General features: G+C 41.0%; 1 protein-coding gene across 1 annotated transcript in view; it reads left to right on the top strand.

Moving 5' to 3' along the window:
* LOC134571702 (4-aminobutyrate aminotransferase, mitochondrial-like) overlaps window positions 1–22,406 on the top strand; it is a 965,679-nt gene that overhangs the window by 222,335 nt on the left and 720,938 nt on the right. Inside the window, exon 5 of the mRNA XM_063430224.1 lies at window positions 5,179–5,296. Coding sequence (XP_063286294.1) covers window positions 5,179–5,296 — 118 coding nt within the window. The remainder of the gene's footprint in view (window positions 1–5,178; window positions 5,297–22,406) is intronic.

Here is a 22,406-nt window from a genome sequence, read left to right as displayed (position 1 = left end):
GTTGGCGTTTTCGAAATTGAGCGGGGTCTTCCCCTGCAGGGCCTTAAGTATAGCCACTTTGTCTGTTCCAGATCGGAATCTCACCACCAGATCCCTGGTGGCCATGGCTGGGGAGTCTGAAGATCGCTTCAAAGCTCAAGGCTTTCACTTGTTGCGGCTTTAGTAGTGTTCCTGCGAGCCTCCTCATCAGGTGTGGGAGTTCTTCCGTCAAGATGTCTGGGATACCTCGAATCTTGAGGTTATTGTGGCGTCTTTGATCCTCAAGGGCTGCAAATCGGTGGTCTGTAGTTGCTTGATGCTTCTTGAGTGCCTGTAGCTCTTTACGCAGATCCGTAATTTCTTGGGCCTGTCTGTCTGTGTGGGCCTCTATGGCTCCAATGCGCCCCACCAGGCCTGTCCCCTCTGCCCGGAGCTGCGCTACGTCTGCCTGGAGCACCCGCTGTAGGTCGCCCAGCATTGTTCTCAGCGTGTCTGTAGTGACCGGTTCAAGCTTCTTTTTTGGGTGTGGACGGTTTAGTCAGTGTGTGAACATTCCGCTGGTGTACTCATCTAGACTCAGTTCGTCTGATGAGTCTGAGTACCCTGCCATGTCGGCGGCCATCTTGGCCCCTCGTGTGTCTTGTGCCTGGCGGTCCCCGATATCTGGTCCCAATTAAGCTTCTGTTTCTTTGTTTTTCTTCCCATGGCTCTGGTGGGTCTTTGGAGTCGATTTTCAGCTTGTTATTTTTGCGAAACTCGCGTTTATAAAAACTGTGGATGAGGAGCTCGTTGATCGTGCGTCTGTTCCAGTATGCTGCTAGGCTCCGCCCCCAGGGAATCAGGTTTTTAAATGTGTTAAATGACACCTTCATGTCACAACTGGTACAAGCCTCAACTAGAAAACATGCTTGTCTAGATCACGTTATAACAAACAATGTTGATCTTTTGACCAACATTCAAGTACGGGAGCATTTTCGTGATCACAATATGGTATTTTTTTTAAAAAATAAACTCAAAAAAGCAAAAGCACGTGGGGTATACAAAAACATATAATTTTAAATCCTATTTCAATAGGATTAGGTCAGCTCTATCAACATGTTGACTGGCATAAACTCCTTATTGACAAAAACACTGAGAATAAATGGAAACTATTCAAACAAATATTAAAAACGTACATTTCTCAGTATGTACCATTGGGTAATAAATATAAAAGAAACCAATTGAAACCAATGCAGCATAGTAGAGAAGTAAAACAAGAGATTAAAAATATGAAAGGCTATTTAAATCGGACAAATCAGAGGCATCCTATATAAGATATATAAAAGGAAGCCAGTAATGCTTGGAAAAGGCAATTAAAGTTGCTAGAGTAGAAAATGAGAACTTGATAGCCTAAGAAGGTAAAACCAACCCCCACCTTTTTTTTTCAAGTACATCAATTCTAAAAAACAAAAAAATGAATGTGTAGGTACACTGGAAAGAGAGATGGATCTGTTAGTTAAAGGGACACTATAGTCACCCAGACCACTTCAGCTCAATGAAGTGGTCTAGATGCCAGGTCCCCCCAAGTTTTAACCCTTCAGATGTAAACTTAGCAGTTTCAGAGAAACTGCTATATTTACATTGCAGGGTTAAGCCAACCTTTAGTGGCTGTCTTCCTGAGCGTGATAACTTGTGATTGGCTGACTCGAGACAAGGTGCTACAGCAGTCAAATACATTAATGTAAATGAAGCTCTGGGGCCTGACTGTATTCACCCACAAGTACTTAAGGAGCTAAGTGGGGAAAAAGGGGAAGATTTGTATTTAATCTTTTTTTTTTCAGGTATTGTACCGGAGGAAGGCAGATGTTGTTCCTATATTTAAAAAGGGTTCAAAATCCTTGCCTGGAAATTATAGACCTGTGAGCTTAACTTCTGTAACTGGCAAAATATTTGAAGGGCTATTAAGGGATAATATTCAGGAATTCATTGGGAAGAACTTTTTAAAATTCTTTATTTTTTGTGTGCACAAGATAGCAGACAAGGCAAACAATGCCACGATAGCGTTGTCAAACACAGAAACTCAGACATAGTAGGACAATAGCATGGCATGCATATCATGGGCACACTTTGTTAATGTTACGTGTGTGTGACTGAGAGCAGTTAAGGCATTTGAACAAACATTAGCATATGACAATAACTATAGTGTTGAAATGCATACATTGTAGGAATTAAACCACTGGGCTTTGTCATCATGGTAATATTATAGCGTGGTAGGCCTCATGTGTATGAAAATAAACTGAAAGGACAACAGGTCAAAATTAATCAAACAAATAGAGTATTCACTTTTATCATGCAATTTTGGCTGCAATGTAGTCTGGAGAAGCACAGAAACAGCCCGCCAGATAGATCTGGCGTCCGCCATCTAGGAGGCATCTAGGAGGCAGAATGCCAACCACAGGGATCCAGGGTACCTCGGCTAGCTCAAGGTACAGGTAAGTTGCAAAGTGTATCTTTTGAGCTGGCTGGTAGTTGGTTGTGGTACAAATTTGAGAGATCAAGCAAGGAGCTCACACAAAGAACATCCAGCCACCATAGAGCTCAGGCCTCGCCCCCAATCAGCATGGTTTTATGAAACCTAGGTCGTGTCAAACTAACCTAATTGCATTCTACGAAGAAGTAAGTAGAAGTATAGATGTGATCTACTTGGATTTTGCCAAGGCATTTCATACGGTTCCTCACAATAACTCAGTGTTCAAACTAAAATGAATTGGTCTAGATGAATATTCTTGTTCTTGGGTAGAACATTGGCTTACGGATAGAGTACAAATTGTCATTAATAGTAAATTTTCAAGCTGGACAAAAGTGGTAAGTGGTGTCCCTCAAGGTTCTGTTTTGGGACCACTTCTATTTAACATATTTATAAATTATCTTGAAATAGACATTGAAAGACATGTTTTAGTGTTTGCAGATGACACAACACTTTGTAAAGTAATAAAATGTGAGCAGGATATTGCTTTGCTGCAGAGGGATTTAGATAGATTGGGGACTGGGCACTAAAATGGCAGATAACATTTAAAGGACCACTATAGGCACCCAGACCACTTCAGCTTAATGAAGTGGTCTAGGTGCCAGGTCCATCTAGGATTAAACCTGCCTGCTGTAAACATAGCAGTTTCAGAGAAACTGCTATGTTTACATATGGGTTAATCCAGCCTCTAGTGGCTGTTTCATTGACAGTCGCTAGAGGCGCTTCTGTGCTTCTCACTGTGATTTTTCATTGAGAATGCTTTTCTATGGACTGACTGACTGCGCGGCTCTTTCCGCGCATGTGCATTCAGCCGAGGGAGGAGAGTCCCCAGCGCCGAGGGAGCCTGGCGCTGGAGAAAGAAAATATTTTAACCCCTTCCTCCCACTTCAGCCCAGCGGGAGGGGGTTCATGAGGGTGGTGGCACCCTCAGGGCACTATAGTGCCAGGAAAACAAGTTTTTTTCCTGGCACTATAGTGGTCCTTTAATGTAGAGACATGAAAAGTTATGCACTTCGGGGTCAATAATACACAAGCAACTTACACCCGAAATGGTAGTGAATTAGGGATAACCACACTCGAAGGATTTGGGAATTGTTATAGACAACAAATTAGGTAGCAATATGCAATGTCAATCTGCCGTTGCTAAGGCCAGTAAGGTTTTGTCATGTATAAATAGGGGCATAAATTCTCGGGATGAAAATATAATTTTGCCTCTTTTTATATCGCTGGTAAGACCACACCTTGAATATTCTGTGCAATTTTTGGCACCTGTTCTAAAGAAGGATATCATGGGAATAGAAAAAGTGCAGAATTGCAAAATTGATAAAAGAATGGAGCATTTTAGTTATTGCGAGAAAAGTACTTCTTTCCCTTGGTGCCTTGTCCTGGGATTGGGTTGGTACAAACGGTCTTTTCAGGCTTTAGAGACACTTCACACTCTGGATGAGGTAAAAGGACTTGCTCTTTTTATTGTGGTTCCAAAATAAATGCACAGTAAGGTATAAAAGGTTGTAAAAAAATATATAAAATAAAATCCTCGCTCTTCTGAGCACTAACTAAACTAAATAATTAGCTATCTGGGCTGGATGGCTTGTCCATTTCCCAACATAAACAACAACCTTACTGTTTGAGGGTTTTTCCACTCACAGAAATCAAACACAATCTCTCTCCTCCTTTGGCAGGGGAGTACTTAAGAGCACCTGTAATTAACAATCTTTTTCAGGTGAGGTCAATTAAGATTGAAACTCTGGAACTGGACTTCTTACCTGTTAGTTCCAAGCAACTTCCAAAATGTGGAGTGGAGCACTGGCCCACCCCACCCAAATATACACATATTTAAAGTGCAATATTCATTTTAACATAACACATTTCCCTGGGGCTAATTATACAAAGTAGGAACCTTGCAAAATCTGGGGAGATATATAGATTCCCTCCAGCACAATTCCTTGCTTTCGGTCACATTATGAAGAAAGGTTAAAAAATGTAAATATCTTTAGTATGGAAAAACGGCTCCTGAGAGGGGATATTATAACATTATGCAAATATATTCGGGGCCAATACAAATCATTATCTGGAAATCGATTCGTAAACAGGGCTATACTTACGACACGAGGCCACTGACTGCCATTTTGGGGTCAAGAAGGCATTTTTTCCTAGTTTGTTGCAAAATTCGAAGTGCTTCAGACTGGGGTTTTTGCCTTTTTTTGGATCAACAGCAAAAACATATGTGAGGAAGGCTCAACTTGATGGACACAAGTCTCTTTTCAGCTATGTGTTTTGTTAGAAATACTGATTTATCTAGATTCATTTTATAACCTGAGTAATTTCAGTAAGTCTCCAGTTCAGTAATCAAATATTTAAGAGAAGATTCAGGATCTTTCAGTGTTAACAAAATATCGTCAGCATATAGATTTAACTTGCTGATCCTGGTCTAACACTAGATCGTTAGTCCTCGTGGCATTTTTTATTACCAGTTTAATGTTAAGATTATTGTATTCTTTTGTTAAGCTAGCATAGTAAAAAACATAAGATTGGATCTCTATTATATGAAGTGCTCTTCTAAAATTTTGCTGTGTTTTGAGTGCTCTTAACTTTTTTTTCTTTTAATTAATGCATGTTCGTGTTTTTTTTTCTGTTTTGTTTATGAATAACATTATTTTCAAAATTAATTTTAAATCTATTACATCTTGCAGAATGCTGATGCTGTGAACTTTTTTTGCAACTATGAAGAAAGCCGTGGAAACTATCTTGTTGATGTTGATGGCAATCGAATGTTGGACCTTTACTCTCAAATATCATCTATTCCAATTGGTATGTGTAATAGATGATGACCTACTGTTTTTGTAGTGTGGTGGAACCAGTTGTAATTTTATTGGTCCACACTAGTTTGAAAAATTTCATATATATATATATATATATCTATATATATATCTATATATATATATATATATATATATATATATATATATATATATCTATATATATATATATATATGTCTTTATATACACAATATGAATTATATTCATTAGACTCTAGGCAACGCTAACTTGGCCTTGATTTAATTCCATAAACCAAAATGGTCAATTAATATGACTAATTCTGTTCGTCAAGAAATATATCAAAAGCCTATATGTTTTCTTTTTTTATTCCGTCTGTTTATTGATAATAAAAAGTGACATTACAATGATTCCGCACAAGGATTTCGTAGAAATATATTAACAATGTGTATGGTATCTTCCTAAGGAGTTTTCATCTGCATTGTACATACAGCTGGAACAAGCAGAATGTACCTTGCGTGCACAGTCCATGAGTGCTACTTCAGCAATTGCAACAGTTTTGTCCTCTAATGCAGTGTTTCCCAACCCAGTCCTCAAGGCACACCTACCAGTCCAGGATTTAAGGATTAGCCAGTTTTGTCTAAGGTGTTTTTAGAAAAAAAAGAAAAAACAACTTAGACACAACTGGGTCACCCCATAATCCTGGACTGGTAGGTGTGCCTTGAGGACTGGGTTGGGAAACACTGCTCTAATGGGCATATGATCTAGGGGCGACAGGGAATGGAAGAGATAAGAGGGAGGAAGGAGCAAAAAAAAAAAAAAGGTCTGGTTTGGTCCATGAAAGTATCAGTTTCTAGTGGGGTTTTTAATTCCCTTCCCATTTCCCCCTACTCGCCATTCCCCTTCTCTGTTCGTGTCTGTGGAAAGCCTCTTAGATTCATCTTTTATTTTCGACTCTGTTTATTCATTCTTTGATTGATGGGGCAGTGTTTTGTTTCCAGTGGCTTGGTATTGGGCTTCGGCAGCATAAATTAGTTGTGGCAATACAGATCTCTTATAGGACTTGAGTGGTATTATGGTTACATAGAGATGTTATGTGTCTGGTGTGAACTCCAGTTGTGCGTCTGTTATTGTGGATAGGCACAGCCTTAATTACTTTATTAGTGTGTATTCCAAAATGTTGAGTGTTTAAGATATCTGAAAGGGATTTGAAATTAGGACCGTCTATTGGCTGACGTATAGACGTTGATTTATATCCTACAGTATGTTCTTTACGGGATAAGTAGTAATGAATGGACTATAGTTTGAAAAATTGGCTAAGAGATGAGGCTCTGCAAGAGTGAGTCCTGGCAGTTGGGTGAAATCTGAAGAAATCCTGTAAATAAGAGTGGGACAGCGCATCAGCAGCGTATTGTGGCATCCAGGAATGTGTACGCAAACGAGATAAAACTGACGAGTGGCCGCAAGCCAATTTAAACACCAAATCAACCTCATGATTGTCAAGAAAGAGGATCGTTATCAATGTAGCATTTGACTGCTCGGCCCTGCCACAAGTTGCCCCAAGTGTAAGCAGCTGCTACAATTCGTTATACCAGTACTAAGATTTCCTGAAAGGAGGGTAGACCAATTGGCTCTTCAGGCCAACTGTCCCTGAACCATCTGTAATCATAAATAGCCGCAAAATCAGTATGAGCAGTTGCATATGTCCAGATGACTGGGTACCGACAGAGGAGAGATAAACATCGATCTACCATTCAAATTTAGCAAAAACTCATGTCACGTAATCAAATCAGCTTTGACCCAACAGTCAAGCAAGACGTAAGGTGAAAGGAACGTGAGAATAACCAGGAGTCTAAAAACCTTGGCTGAACAATAGAGATTTCAGACCTCAATCAGAATACTTCACCGTGAAGAAAATTACTGAGGATCGCTCGAAAGAAGGAAGCAAGTTACAAGGAGAGGGAAAAGTCGCAAAGAGGAGAGCTGACACGTGCGGATAGGGGAAATGGAGGTTAAACCTAGAGAGTTTTCGTTACGATCTGCATCGAAGGGGGAAAACAAAAAGTGAATTTATTTGAAATGGTGGCTGCTCTTCTCAAAATGTTCATAAGCTCTGCAAAATGTATGTAAATAATACTGCAATTTTAATGTTTTCTTAAAGGGACACTATAGTCACCAGTGCAACTATACATGTATTCCTGACCCTATAGTGTTAACACGACCATCGGGCCTCCATAAATATAGTCAAAATCTTACTGTATTCAAGCCAGAAGCTGTAAATCTGCATGCTGTTAAACTCAGGAAAAACAAGCAGTCTGCTGACATGTGATAGCCTGATCCAATCACAGTGCTTTCCCATAGGATTGGCTGAGACTGACAAGGAGGCAGATCAGGGGCAGAGCCAGCATGATTTAAACACAGCCCTGGCCAATCAGCATCTCCTCATAGAGATGAATTAAATCAATGAATCTCTATGAGGAAAGTTCAGTGTCTGCATGCAGTGGGAGGAGATACTGAATCACAGGATGCTCGTGCACAGCAGATCTGAGTGGATGGAGGCATATTATGCCTTCATCAACTCAGAAGTCCATCTGGTTCACTCTGAGTGACTGCAACTGGACGTGTTTCTAGTGTTACAGTGTTTACATGAGAGAGGCTGCAGGGAGCTATAGTTCTCACCTGAACAACTTCATTAAGCTGAGGTTGTTCAGGTGACTATAGTGTCCCTTTTAGGTCAGCACTAAGGCCTCCCTTTTTAAAGGTACACTGTAGGCACCCAAACCACTTTAGCTCATAAAGTAGTCTGGGTGCTGTGTCCCTTTTGCACCTAGTGCTACAATGTTAAACATTGCAGTTCCAGAGAACTGCAATGTTTACATTGCAGCTCTAAGTCTGCTCTAAGTGGCTTTGGACCATACAGCCACTGGGGGCATTTCCGGAATCGTAACAGACTTTTGGTCGTTATCTGACACTGGACATCCTCACACTCCTCCAGCGTCATATTTTTTCCCATGGGGCGGAGCTTTGTCACAGTTTTTAATCCTTTTTTTTACCGGGGGAGGTGCGCGAGGGAAGGGGGAGGCAGAGGGGTTGGTAGTGCCAGGAATACAGCTTTATACTCCTGGCACTACAGTATCCCTTTAAGGTCTCCTTGCTAATAAAGTTGAAAAGTTGTATTAAGGTCTCTCAATAAAATCTCCTTGTTTATTAAGAGACAGATAAAAAGGGAAGGAAAGGGGGAAGGAGATGAAGAGGAGAGAAAAAATAAAATAGCCTAGTTGGAAGAATGATCCAGGAAAAATAACTTAAGGATAAGAGGCGTCTCAGGAGAAGTAAAAAATGAAGAAATAAAGGATTATCTTTGACTTTTTTATTGAAATAGCAGGAGGTATAGGTTAGAGATTTAATTTACTATTATGGCTAAATGTTGTTCTATATATGCACATGGGTTAAATTCACCTTTTAAAACGTACTGATAGATATGTTAAATAGAGTAAAGATTGATATTGCAAAAACATACGTTAGGAAGGCTGCACTTGATGGATGCAAGTCTCTTTTCAGCTATGTAACTATGCACTAATTCAGATGCACTGGATCTCAACACAAAAAAAAATCAATTAACAATAAAAAAAATATTCACATCAAATAATATCCTGCTATAAAAAGCAGAGACACTCTGAGTTTAATAAATGATTAAATTCCACTACAAACCTAGATTAAAAAATAACTACAAGATGGGAAAAGTATGAATAAGAAATTGTTGATAAAAGCAAAAAGGTTAAATAATTTCTTAAAGAATTACGAACTTCTTTTTAAACCCAGGGAAAAGATTATACATTTTACACACTCCTTTTTAATTTATATTAAAAACCCTTTTTATGAGGATTTAAACTGTGAGATTGCAATCCCTACTTGGTCAGATCACGCTCCAGTCTTTTTTAAAATTAAAATGAACAAAAATAAAGTTAGGCAAGAATGGAGACTAAATAAATCCATTCTTAAACAAAAACATATTATAGAAAGTCCTCAAAAAGAAATAAAGTATTTTCAAGAAAATTAGTCACTCCAAATCTTTAGGGGAATTAATTATTTGGTGTAGGTGTACCTTTAAAGCTGTAATAAGGGCATGTAATCAAATTTGGTTTATTTGAAAAAAAACAAACCAACAAAAAAAACCTACCCCTCCAGCAGTTATTTTAAAAGAATAAATAAACCATAATCTATTTTTGCAGTGCATAAGATAGGTACAGACAGGCTTGAGATACCCCAACGGCATTCCTCTAGTTTCATATCAAGCTCTACAGTTGGATAATAGTTTGGATGTGCACAATTCTATATTATAGCTTTCAACATTTAACAACAAAATAAACATGAGTAGGTTATCTGAATATTATCGAGTGAGTGACCTTGTGCTTCCTTTGACATATAACTTGCTATGCATATAGGGGGTGGCTCACGGCAGAACAGTGATGCCAGGTCTCAGTAGCCAGATACGTAGTATATAGTAAAGGAGGGGTTAACTACAATTAAAGGGACAGTAAGTCAATCTCCTGCCGGTTATAGGAACGTTATTGCAGTTAGCGATATGTATGCCCCAATACGGTTAATTTGTTAATCTTGCTAATCTGCACAAAGGCAACGATTGAGGTCACGAGAGTTCCCGCCAAAGCCTAGGTAGAGATAGTGTTGAAGAGTAATAACGAGTAACATAAAGGAGAAGAACATAATAAGTATTTGTTTTGTGGGAGTAAATTCTCGCTGATCAGTAAACGGGCTGGTTACTACTTTTTTCCCCCATGGCTTTACTCCCTGAATTATTACTGCTTTACACGTGTTATTACAAGACTCCTAGTGACAACATCATTGGAATCAGTATGAAAAATAAAGAACAGAGGGCACATAAAGGGACACAACTGTTTCACCATGAGTCAGCAAGTCTGCCTGGGTTTCTGGCATAGAGGAAGATCCTACTACACACGATCGACTATCAAGCAGGGTTAGCATCAGTAATGTAGAGAGTTCTCACTGTGTGGATTAGGGCAAGGACTATGGGCATCATAGTGAGTCAGTCCATATTAGATCAGCCAATTCCCCGTCTAGAGGCTGTGGTTACCTGCCTGGAATGGACGTCAATGAGCCTCCCCATCTGCACTTCTGGACCCTGTGCATCCACTTGGGTTTCACCGCTCATTCGGGGTGGGGCGCCTTCTGCCCAGAGACCACCATTTCACGGACTTGCCACCGTCTTGGGGCCAGGTCCTTCCCCGGTGTGGGGCTGCGTAGGGCTGCACTCTGGTGCTTCTGTGGGTGCCTTGCTCTCCTGCGCAGGCTTGGGTGGTGTGTAGGGGTCGCACCCCTTATGGCTCTCGTTCCAGGTGGGCTGTCATTATTATAGTTCGTAGTTTCGGTAGTTGCTTTGCCCGGTTGGGGCCCCTCTGGCTGCACCTCGATCTTGCGCCATTCAGGATGTAGAGCTCTGGTTGGCTGTCGTGCAGTGGGTGCTTTGGTCATAATGCTGGCTTGTGATGGTGTTAGCGGCTGTTCCTGAACTCTAGACGTTACCAAAATTGCCTACATATGGTGTTGAATCTCGTCTGGAAGGCTGCTGCCCAGTCATTGGGAGTCTGTTGCTTTGTGCGGATAGCGATGTCGTCAGGCATCGTGTTTCCCGCCTGTAAGCTATGCGTCCTGAAGCGGTTTGTAGGTGAGTACTCTCTTTCTTGGAGTAGACCCGGATGACCCTTGCTGGTCCGGGGTGTGGGGGGGGGAGAACGAGGGCCCTTACACAGAATCTCAGTCTGTCGTAGGGGCAGAAGAGCTTCCGTCTCCTCCGGATGCGCCATGTTTGTAGGCCTCATACTCTTGTCGGGTAAGTGTCATTTGAAACAGCTCTTGGGTGGTGTCAACTCATGCAGCTGAGTGTCATCTCTCGTTTGGTGACTGTCTCGTGTCAAATTGCCGTTAGGGCAGTGAAAGTTTGCTTTAATCGCTGCATGCATTAGTTGCTGTTGAGGTTTGCTTCCTCTCATCTCTGCGTTCAGGCCCCGCCCCTGAAACCATAATTTTTGAAGAAATTAGTCAGATAAAAGACCAAATAAAAAATAAAGATAATGAAATAATGAATTTGAATCTACTTCATTTAAAACAACAATGGTATAGCCAAAGAAAAACAGTCAAAAAAATGTCAAGTAAGCTAAAATCCTAAAGGAAAAATAAATAGAATAGACAATCGAGAAACTTTGGTTGATCAGATTAAAATAGGAGACTCTTATTCAAATTGCTATAAAAAATGATATCACTTGGGTAAAGATTTAAATTCAACATAATTCAGAATTAAAGTTAAACACTATTTTGAGAGATTTACCATATATATACTCGAGTATAAGCCGACCCGAATATAAGCCTAGGCCCCTAATTTTACCCCCAAAAACTGGGAAAACTTATTGACTCGAGTATAAGACTAGGGTGGGAAATGCAGCAGCTACTAGTAAATTTCAAAATAAAAATAGATCCTAAAAAAAATTATACTAATTGAATATTTATTTTCACTGTGTGTATATAATGAATGCAGTGTGTGTGTATGAGTGCAGTGTGTGTTTAAATGCAGTGTGTGTATAAATGCAGTGTGTGTATAAATGCAGTGTGTGTATAAATGCAGTGTGTGTATAAATGCAGTGTGTGTATAAATGCAGTGTGTGTATAAATGCAGTGTATGTATGAGTGCAGTGTGTGTGTGAGTGCAGTGTGTGTGTGAGTGCAGTGTGTGTGTGAGTGCAGTGTGTGTGCAGCGTGTGTGTGAGTGCAGCGTGTGTATGAATGCAGTGTGTGTGTATGAGTGCAGCGTGTATGAGTGCAGTGTGTGTGTATGTTGGGCATTTTTTTTTTTTTAATTTAACCCCTTAAGGACACATGACGTGTGTGACACGTCATGATTCCATTTTATTCCAGAAGTTTGGTCCTTAAGGGGTTAAAAAAAATTATTATTATTATTATTTTTTTTTTAATATATATTATTTTATTATTATAATTTTTTTTTTCGTCCCCCCTCCCTGCTTGATACATGGCAGGGAGGGGGGCTCTCCTTCCCTGGTGGTTCAGTGGCATTGGCAGTTCAGTTGGGGGAGGGAGGGGGGCTGGCAGGAATCACTTGCCTCTCCTGCAGCTCCTGTCAGCTCCCTTCTTCTCCGCGCTGGTCCGTGCAGCTCCTCTGTCAGCGCCCAGTGTAAGTCTCGCGAGAGCCGCACTATGACCCCGCGGTTCTCGCGAGACTTACACTGGGAGCTGACCGAGGTGCAATATAAATTGCCATAATACAGACATTAACTAGAGTATAAGCCGAGTTGAGGTTTTTCAACACAAAAAATGTGCTTAAAAACTCGGCTTATACTCGAGTATATACGATAATCATCCTAAAATATGTAAAAATGATTTTGCAGTGCTAAATACTTCAGTGTCCCTGCAGATAATTACTTATGTAATTCAAAATCTAAAGTCAAACAACGCTCCGGGTCCTGATGTATTCTCCAATTATTTATGACATTTTTTAAAAGGATCTAGCTAGTTCTCCGTTGGAATTTTTTAGGGAAATTGGAGAAGAAGAAAAAAATGCCAGAAGAAATGTTGTCGGTGAACATATCGCTGATTTTGAAGCCTGGTAAAAACATGACGCAATTAAAAAAAAATGTCAGACCAATCTTCATTATAAATGTAGACACAAAGATCTACTCAACAGTTTGGGCAAACAGATTGAAAAAGTTTGTTTATAGTCTAATTGATAAACCACAATCAGGATTTGTTCCAAGAAGAAAAGTAGAGGATAACATCAGAAAAAAATCTAAATATAATCTTTTCGGCCTATAATAATAATAAAAAAAAAAAAAAAAAGTTCTGCTGGCTGTCTCATTGGATGCTGAAATGGCCTTTAACAGGGTTAACTGGGTATTTCTAGAAGAATCCCTGAATAAATTTGATCTAGGGCAGTGGTTCCCAACCTTTTTTCACTTGCGTACCCCATGGCAGCCCATTTCCATAAATTGTACCTTTCATATTAGCAAAATGTTTATTAATATAGTTTCTATTTAAAATGTATATCAGTTTTTCTCTGCCTTAGGCTCCCCCTGCTTCTCCACTACCTTAGGCTCTCCTTACTTTTCCTCTTCTCCAAGCTCTCCCTGCTTTTCTTTTGCATCTGGCTGTCCCTGTTACTTCTTTGTCCCAGGCTCTCGTTGTTACTCCTCTGCCCCAGGCTCTCATTGCTACTCCTCTGTACCAGACTCCCCCTACTACTCTTCTGCCTCAGGCTCCCCCTGAAACTCATCTGCCCCATACTCACCCCTGCTACTCATCTGCCCCAGGCTCCCCCTGCTACTCCTCTGCACCAGGCTCCCCCTGCTACTCCTCTGCACCAGGCTCCCCCTGCTACTCCTCTGCACCAGGCTCCCCCTGCTGCTCCTCTGCACCAGGCTCCCCCTGCTGCTCCTCTGCACCAGGCTCCCCCTGCTGCTCCTCTGCACCAGGCTCCCCCTGCTGCTCCTCTGCACCAGGCTCCCCCTGCTGCTCCTCTGCACCAGGCTCCCCCTGCTGCTCCTCTGCACCAGGCTCCCCCTGCTGCTCCTCTGCACCAGGCTCCCCCTGCTGCTCCTCTGCACCAGGCTCCCTCTGTTGCTCCTCTGCACCAGGCTCCCGCTGCTTCTCACAGTGCAGATCGACACACTGACACACATGCAGATACAGACACATATGTTCATGCACATGCACACTGATACAAACACATACATACAGATACAGAAATGTAAAATCATGCAAAGGCACAAATACAAACACTGACAAAAATAAGCACTGCTACACATGAGAATGCACAGGCACACAAGTCCAAACGATGACAAACTCACACAGATACATATATATATACCGACACACATGCAGCTGCACAGACAAACATACACTTGCACAGACACTCTGATACACCTACTGAGATACATGGATACAAACACTGACACACATACAGATACAGACAAATGGATACAAACATTGACACACATGCAGACACAGAAACACTGATACACATACTGACACATATGCAGATACACACACTGAAATGCATCCGGCTGTACAGACACACAAATACAAATATTGACACAGACAAACACATAGCTGCATAGACACAATGATACACACTGACACACATACAGCTGCACAGACACACTGACACTCATGCAGATACACACACTGAAAGACATACGGCAGTACATACAACCCGATACAAACATTGCCACAGATACAGACATAGACACACCCACCACCACTCATGCAAATGCATACACACAAAGATACAATCACGGACATACAGATACAGACAAACACTGACACACATACTTATACAGATACAAACATTGACACACATGCAGATACACATATGCACACCAACACACACACACAGATACATACACTAGCACGCATGCATGCTAACCGATACAAACACTGCCACACATGCAGATAGAGAGACACACAGATGCAAACACTGACACGTATATAGTTGCACAGATACCCTGATACAGTTTAGTTGCACCGACGTCCGGAGTGTTTTGGCAAGCGTTAGATTTCTTTTTGTTGCCCATTGGTGTGGTTTTCGTGTAGTTTTAACCAGTTTATTGATTCCGCCGGCAGGGAGCTCTTTTCAAGTGCGTCCACTCACATCGAGAGTCAGCACAAAACCTTTTTCACCTTTTTGTGATAAGAATATCAAAAAAGGGGATAGATAAAATTTTGTAATTCATAGTAACCTTTTTGTACTCTGAATTAGTATTTAGGAAACCAAAACAATTCTTCTAAGGACTCCAATGTGCCACTCCACAAGACCAGTGTATCATCTATAAAACTCCACCACGTAGTGGTGTGTTGTTGGTATAACGTATTTCGTATACCACGTATAACGTAGCACATTTATCTGTGTTTAAAGCAATACCTATATTTATAGGCATATCACAAAATATAATGTCCTAGCCCAGGGGTAGGCAACCTTTTAGCAGCACTGTGCCGATATAGGATTGTGAAGTCCCGTAGCGTGCCAGTCCTATTTTTTTTTTTTAAATGAGGTGTGTATGCTGCCGTATCCTGCTTGTGTTATTTTTACTGTAATTGCTTTGTATCGTTGTATTTGTGCATATATGCAGGGCTGTCTTTAATATTGACTGGACCCTGGGCAAGGCATTTTTTGGGGGCACCCTGGACCCTGTCCCCCCCTCCCCAGGCGTGCAATCACGTCCTCCACCTCAACGCAGTGGCGGACCTAAAGTAGAGAGGTGCAAGAATTTTTTTGGGCCTCCCTGTTGCACGAGTGATTAAAAGGTAGATCCCCATCTGTCGTGCAACTCCAGTAATGCATTGACAGCTGGGGCTCTACCATTTACCCATGTTTCCAGGTCTTAGCACTAAGCGTTTTTTGTGTGTTCGAATGTAAACAGGTTTTTGTATGGAATATGTCTGTATGTGGTGTTGGCATGACTTTGTATGTAAGCATGTATTTGTGTAGTGTTGGTTTTTGAATTCAGGGGTGTATTTACATATAATTTTGGTGTGTAACACAGACATGTGTTTGTACGTAGTGTTGAAATATGAATGTAGGGGTGTATTTGTGTGTAGTGTTAGTGTGTGAATGCTGAGATGTATGCACATATACACGCACACAGAGATATATGCACACTGAAACACACACACAGACATACTGACATACTGACATACTGGCACACAAACACACAGACATACTAACACACACAGATATACTGACACACAGATATACTGACACACAGATATACTGACACACACACAGACAGACATACTGACACAGACATGCTGACACACACACTGACATACCGACACACTGACATACCGACACACTGACATACCGACACACTGACATACCGACACACAGACATACCGATACACACAGACATAACGACACACACAGACATAATGACACACACAGACATAATGACACACACAGACATAACGACACACACAGACATAACGACACACACAGACATACCGACACACACATACTGACACACACAGACATACTAACACACACACTGACAGACATACTAACACACACAGATATACTGACACACACAAAAATTACACTTTTAAACCCACCCTCCAGTTTCCTAACTTTCCTGCTGGTGGCTGAAGGTGTTGGGAGTTGGGGTCTGGCTCTCTCGGCCAGCCCCCCTCCACTCTGCCTACTCTTCTTTCCTGTGCACTCCTCTCTTTGTGAGAGGAAGTGATGCACGGCCGTCACTTCCTCCCAGCCTGTTGCCAAAAAGCAAGGGGCCTGCTCACGCTGTTAAAGCGCCTCAGTGCGCCACCGGGACCCTGCTGACAGAAGCCCACCGGGTGGCCCTTTGTTCACGGGCCACCCGGTGGGCCTCCTTAGTGTGCGGATAACCGGCCGGGGGTTAGAAATAGTTGAGGCCAGCGGGGCTCACGGTGCAGCTGCCCAGTTTGCCCCATGTTAAAGGCGGCCCTGCGTATATAAGCTATTATATTGTATATGTTCATGAGTAGTTTATGGTATTGTGTATGATACATATGAATGTGAGTTGTGTATGGGGGCTGCTTGTGGAATTGTGTGAATGGATATGTCACATTGTGTGTTTGGTAGTGTGTGTGGGGGCTGTTTGAGGTATTCATGTGAGAGACTGCATGTGGGGTTGTGTGCATGTATGTGGATTGTTAGTAGTGTTGCGTTTGTGCAGATTATGTGTATGTTTGTGTGTGGGCTGTCCGTACTATTTGTATGAGGGATTACACAGGAATGCAGGATTCTGCATTCCTGTGTATATCTAGCAATCTGGGTGGCTTCCCTGGGTTCCAGTGGGGACCAGACCGGCCAGGTACATGTCAATGACAGGAGCTGCAACAGCAACTGCGAGCTGCTCTACTACAGTGTGGATTCCTATTCACAAGTGCTGTGAGGAAGTGATCTGAGATCACTTCCTCTACGTGCTGCAATGCATAAATTGAGGATTGTCCTTCACCACCTTTTCGGATTAGCAGATATCTGAAGTTTTACTGGGACTCCAAATAGGCCAGAGCCTATTTGTCTCTAGCAGCCTTGAGTGCCGTGCAAAGACACCTCGAGTGCCGTGCATGGCACTAGTGCCGTAGGTTGCCTACCTCTGTCCTAGCCTATACAGGGGTATTGACACTTTGCTGTATAGTGTCACAAGCTTAGAGAGTGATTAGCTTGTAACAAACGATACATTGCAACATCAGTCTGTATCTTTGGTTGTTACATTTTTGAAGTGTCCAAACTTTACTCTATAGTTACAATATACTTGATTTACACTTGGACATTCTTTACTAATCACTACCACTTATGTCTACCTTATAATTTTATAATTCCCTTTTTTTCTCTCTAATTTTCTCTCTCTATATTCCCTTTTGAGAATAATTATATTTGTTTTATATTAATATCACCTTTTTGATTGTTTCACTATTAAAAGTTATGTTTTAACTATTTACTACTATTTTTCTACGGCAGTGTTTTTCCTTATTTCATTACATTCTGTTCTATTTAGGGTTAACTCCTTCACTGCCTTATCAATTTACCATATACTAGGCTTCCACTTTGTTCTGTTTTCTACAAGTTTTAAATAATCCCATTTCTCTTGGACTCCATTTAAATTGCTCCAGTCTGATAATGACTCCTTTACACATATTCTAATTTTAGAAAAGTTTTTTTTTTTTTTTTTATGTCTAAAACTTTTGTTTTTGTGTGGTGTGACTCAGTCACTGTTCTTATATTAAACCACACTGACTGATGATCACTGGATCCTAAACTTTCACCTACGGTAATATCGGATAACAAATCTCCATTTGTTAACACTAAATCTAGTATGGCTTCTTTACTAGTTGGCTCCTCAACGACTTGTTTTAGACACAATCCCAGTAGGGAGTTTAGAATATGTGTGCTCCTGGCACAAGCAGCTATTTTTGTTTTCCAATTCACATCAGGAAGATTAAAGTCACCCACGATGATAACTTCCCCCTTCATTGTCATTTTAGCTATTTCCTCAACTAGTAGATTATCTAACTCTTCAATTTGTCCTGGGGGCCTATAAATCACACCAACACGAGTTACTGTGTGATTACCAAATTCTAACGTAACCCAAACGGACTCTATGTTCACCTCACTAACTTTTATTAGGCTAGATTTTACGCTATCCTTCACATACAGGGCCACCCTTCCCCCTTTCCTGCCTTCCCTGTCTTTTCTATATAAAGAGTACCCTGGTATTGCTATGTCCCAGTCATTTTTCTCATTATACCATGTCTCAGTAACAGCGACTAAATCTACACTATCAGTTGCCATTATTGCCACAAGTTCATGGATCTTATTCCCTAAACTGCAAGCATTTGTAGACATGACTTGAAGCTTATCATTTTCATAACACACTTGCTCCAGGCACCTTCTGTCCTTGTTTTGGGGGACAATTTGACTGATGTTTTATCACCCTTTTGCCCCCCCCCCTTCCTAATTTAAATACACCCTAGCAAAACCTCTGAACTGCTCACTGAGAATATTTGTTCCCTTTTGAGAAAGATGCAAACCATCTTTTTTGTCCAGTTTATTTCCATTCCAAACAGAGCTACCATGAAAAATAAAGCCAAATCCTTGCTCCCGACACCATTCACCAAGCCACAAGTTAAAGTTATGCATCCGCCTGTCGTTCTGAGTGTTATGCACAGGCAGAACTTCAGAGAATGACAGTGTGGAAGCAACCTTCCGTAAATCATTGGTAAAAACACTAAAAACTTCCTTTACCTCTGAAACCTCATTGCAAGCCAAGTCATTTGTCCCTAGATGGACAAGTACATCCAATTCGCCTTCCTGCTTTGCTCGCTTAACAATATTACAGATACGTCTCCTGTCTCTGTGAGCAGTAGCTCCGGGAAGACACCTCACAAGACCACAATTGTCCATCTTCACACCTCTTATGATGGAATCCCCCAACAACAACTGCTTTCTATTAGGCCTCACCATAGTCTCCAAGCCTCTCTCCACAACACCACTAGCCTCAGTTCCTCTCTCCACAACACCACTAGCCTCAGTGCCTCTCTCCACAACACCACTAGCCTCAGTGCCTCTCTCCACAACACCACTAGCCTCAGTGCCTCTCTCCACAACACCACTAGCCTTAGTGCCTCTCTCCACAACACCACTAGCCTTAGTGCCTCTCTCCACAACACCACTAGCCTCAGTGCCTCTCTCCACAACACCACTAGCCTCAGTGCCTCTCTCCACAACACCACTAGCCTCAGTGCCTCTCTCCACAACACCACTAGCCTCAGTGCCTCTCTCCACAACACCACTAGCCTCAGTGCCTCTCTCCACAACACCACTTGCCTCTCTCCACAACAACACTAGCCTCAGTGCCTCTCTCCACAACACCACTTGCCTCTCTCCACAACAACACTAGCCTCAGTGCCTCTCTCCACAATACCACTAGCCTCAGTGCCTCTCTCCACAACACCACTAGCCTCAGTGCCTCTCTCCACAACACCACTAGCCTCAGTGCCTCTCTCCACAACACCAATAGCCTCAGTGCCTGTCTCCATAACACCAATAGCCTCAGTGCCTGTCTCCATAACACCATTACACTCTGAAAGTGCGGAAAATTAATTAGGTAGAGTAACAGACTGTGCAATATGCCTTTTATCCACAACTCTACGTCTACCAGATCCTACAGTGATCCATCTGCCATTCAAAGTATGTCTCTGCGGCAGTGGCTTTGCAGTGGTTCCAGCCTGAGTTTGTTTACCAGATAATATACAAATCTCAGACTTCAAAAATACAATCTCCTGCCGCAAGATAGAGAACTGTCTACAGATTAGACAACAACCAAACCTCCAAAAAGTGGAACGTGAAACAAATGCATAGCGACTATTACATTGAACTAAGTCTGACATTCCAATGAGGTGAATAATTTAAATCAAACAAACCTTAACTTTTTATTTATCCTCCTGAATACCTCAGATTACCTCCAGGTTATCTCCAGAATATCTCCAACCACACACTTAGAAGCAACACTCTCCAGAATATCTCCAACCACACACTTAGAACCAACACTTAGATGAAGCAACCAAGCTATATCAAATCATATCACTATGCTCATATTTATCCACTTTTTCTATTTATATTGGTTAAAACATATTTTATTATGTTCTATTGCGTTTTATGTAACATGTACTTTGATTAGCTGATCTGAATTTTGGCGCCAATTTTAATTAAGCATATCCCGATTTACACTCAACATGCCAGGTATGATGATCTATTCCATTTTGAAGAAGCCTTGACCGGCGACACGCGTTGTGGTTTTAAATTGTGTATTTTAGCAATAAAAGTCTTTTGGTTAGCTAAGCTGTACCAATTTTCTTTTTATTGTGTTTTATATGCACTTTTATTTTATTTTTTATTCCTGTCATTTTTATCTGTTCCTGTAAAGAAATCCGAGGTGGGGATCATTCCACAAACACTCTTTTATATCTCATTTTACATATTGAGAGCACTTTCTATCATATCTTGGAGCCTTGGATACCCAGACTGTATTGACGGACATCCCCAGTATATCCCTTCAGCTGGGATCATACCACTTTACGCCCTTCACTCCAGTTCTGGTTATAGCTCTTGTAAATGTGAGTTTACTACCTTCTTTTTCATCCATTTTATCCCTCTGTCTTGGCTTATTGCACTATAGGCTGTTTTTTGTATCTCCCCTTTGTCTCTCCATGTATGCGGATATTTTAAACCATCCGGACGGATCAACTCCTGAGGATTGCATCCCTATTTTATCCTGCTATATTAGTGAGACTTTATTTCTAACTATTCATTCTACTGGCACAGCCTTACCTGTTTTTGTACTAAGACTAGACTTTTTGGTCTGTTTCTTATTGATTACTTATTGTTACTAGACTTTGGTACAGCCCTAACCTCTTTTTTATTAGCCATCTTGTTTTATTAAGGGTCTTGAGGGATTACCTTTTTTTGGGTTGCTGCCCCCTTTTGTTATCTAGCGCTTACTCTCTCTCCTTTTCTGCATGTACTGTGCATCGAGTGAACATCTTCTTGACTCCGGTCATGTTCTAAAACCGGTAAGCAACTTAATAAATCCAATATATTTATTATTATTATTATATTATGTATATAGCGCCTGCAAAATCTGTAGTGCTGTACAATTTACTGTGTTTCCTAAGCCTCCTCCTCATTGTGTCATTCCTATCATTTTACAGTGGTACCAAGACAGAATAGGAACTGAAGCGATCATCGACTCCTGTGCTGCTGGAGTTTTTGTTGATTTAACCCTTGTTGAAAAAAAATAAAATTCCTTGCATACAAACAAGTGTGTTTGTATGTGTTAGAGTGGTAGATGGTCCACTTATGCCCTCAGATCCCATAAAAGAGGAAACTATTCCTTTGCAAATTTCTATTCAAAACATTCACTCTGAATTTTTGGTTTTTGATGTTGTATAATCTAATTTATTTTCTGTTATACTGGGAATCACATGGTTACAAACACATAATCCAATGGTAACTTGGTCCCCTGTTGATATACGATTTACTTATACTTTCTGTCAAGACACCAGTTTCCAACATTCCTCGATACTTCAGCTCACTAATGAATGCAAGATAACTAAACAATATGCTGAATTTGAAGACATATTTAGTAAAAAAAAAAGAAGCAGAATCTCCTCCTCCTCATAGAATCTATGACTGTCCTATTGATCTTCTTCCGGGTATTTCCCTTCCTTTTGGACACATCTATCCACTATCTGATCCTGAACTGAAGGTACTAAAGGAAAATTTAGATGAAAATCTTCGCAAAAGGCTTTATCAGACCTTCAACATCCTCTACAGCTTTTGTTTTTTTTTTCAAAAGAAAGAAAAAAACATTTGTCTGATCATCGATTATCGCAAATTAAACAAAAGTACCATAAAAAACAGATATCCCCTGCCGTTGATACCTGAACTAATTAAACGACTAAGAAATGCTACTGTCTATACTAAACTGTCAGGATACAACTTAGATCCAACACGCAGAATGTAGATACGAGATAACGTATACCGGACTTTAGAATGGCCGGA

The sequence above is a fragment of the Pelobates fuscus genome, chromosome 8 (assembly GCF_036172605.1).
Source record: "Pelobates fuscus isolate aPelFus1 chromosome 8, aPelFus1.pri, whole genome shotgun sequence".
Classification (NCBI taxonomy): domain Eukaryota; kingdom Metazoa; phylum Chordata; class Amphibia; order Anura; family Pelobatidae; genus Pelobates; species Pelobates fuscus.
Note: the sequence above shows the minus strand (reverse complement) of the source record. Positions and strands in the feature narration are given on the sequence as shown.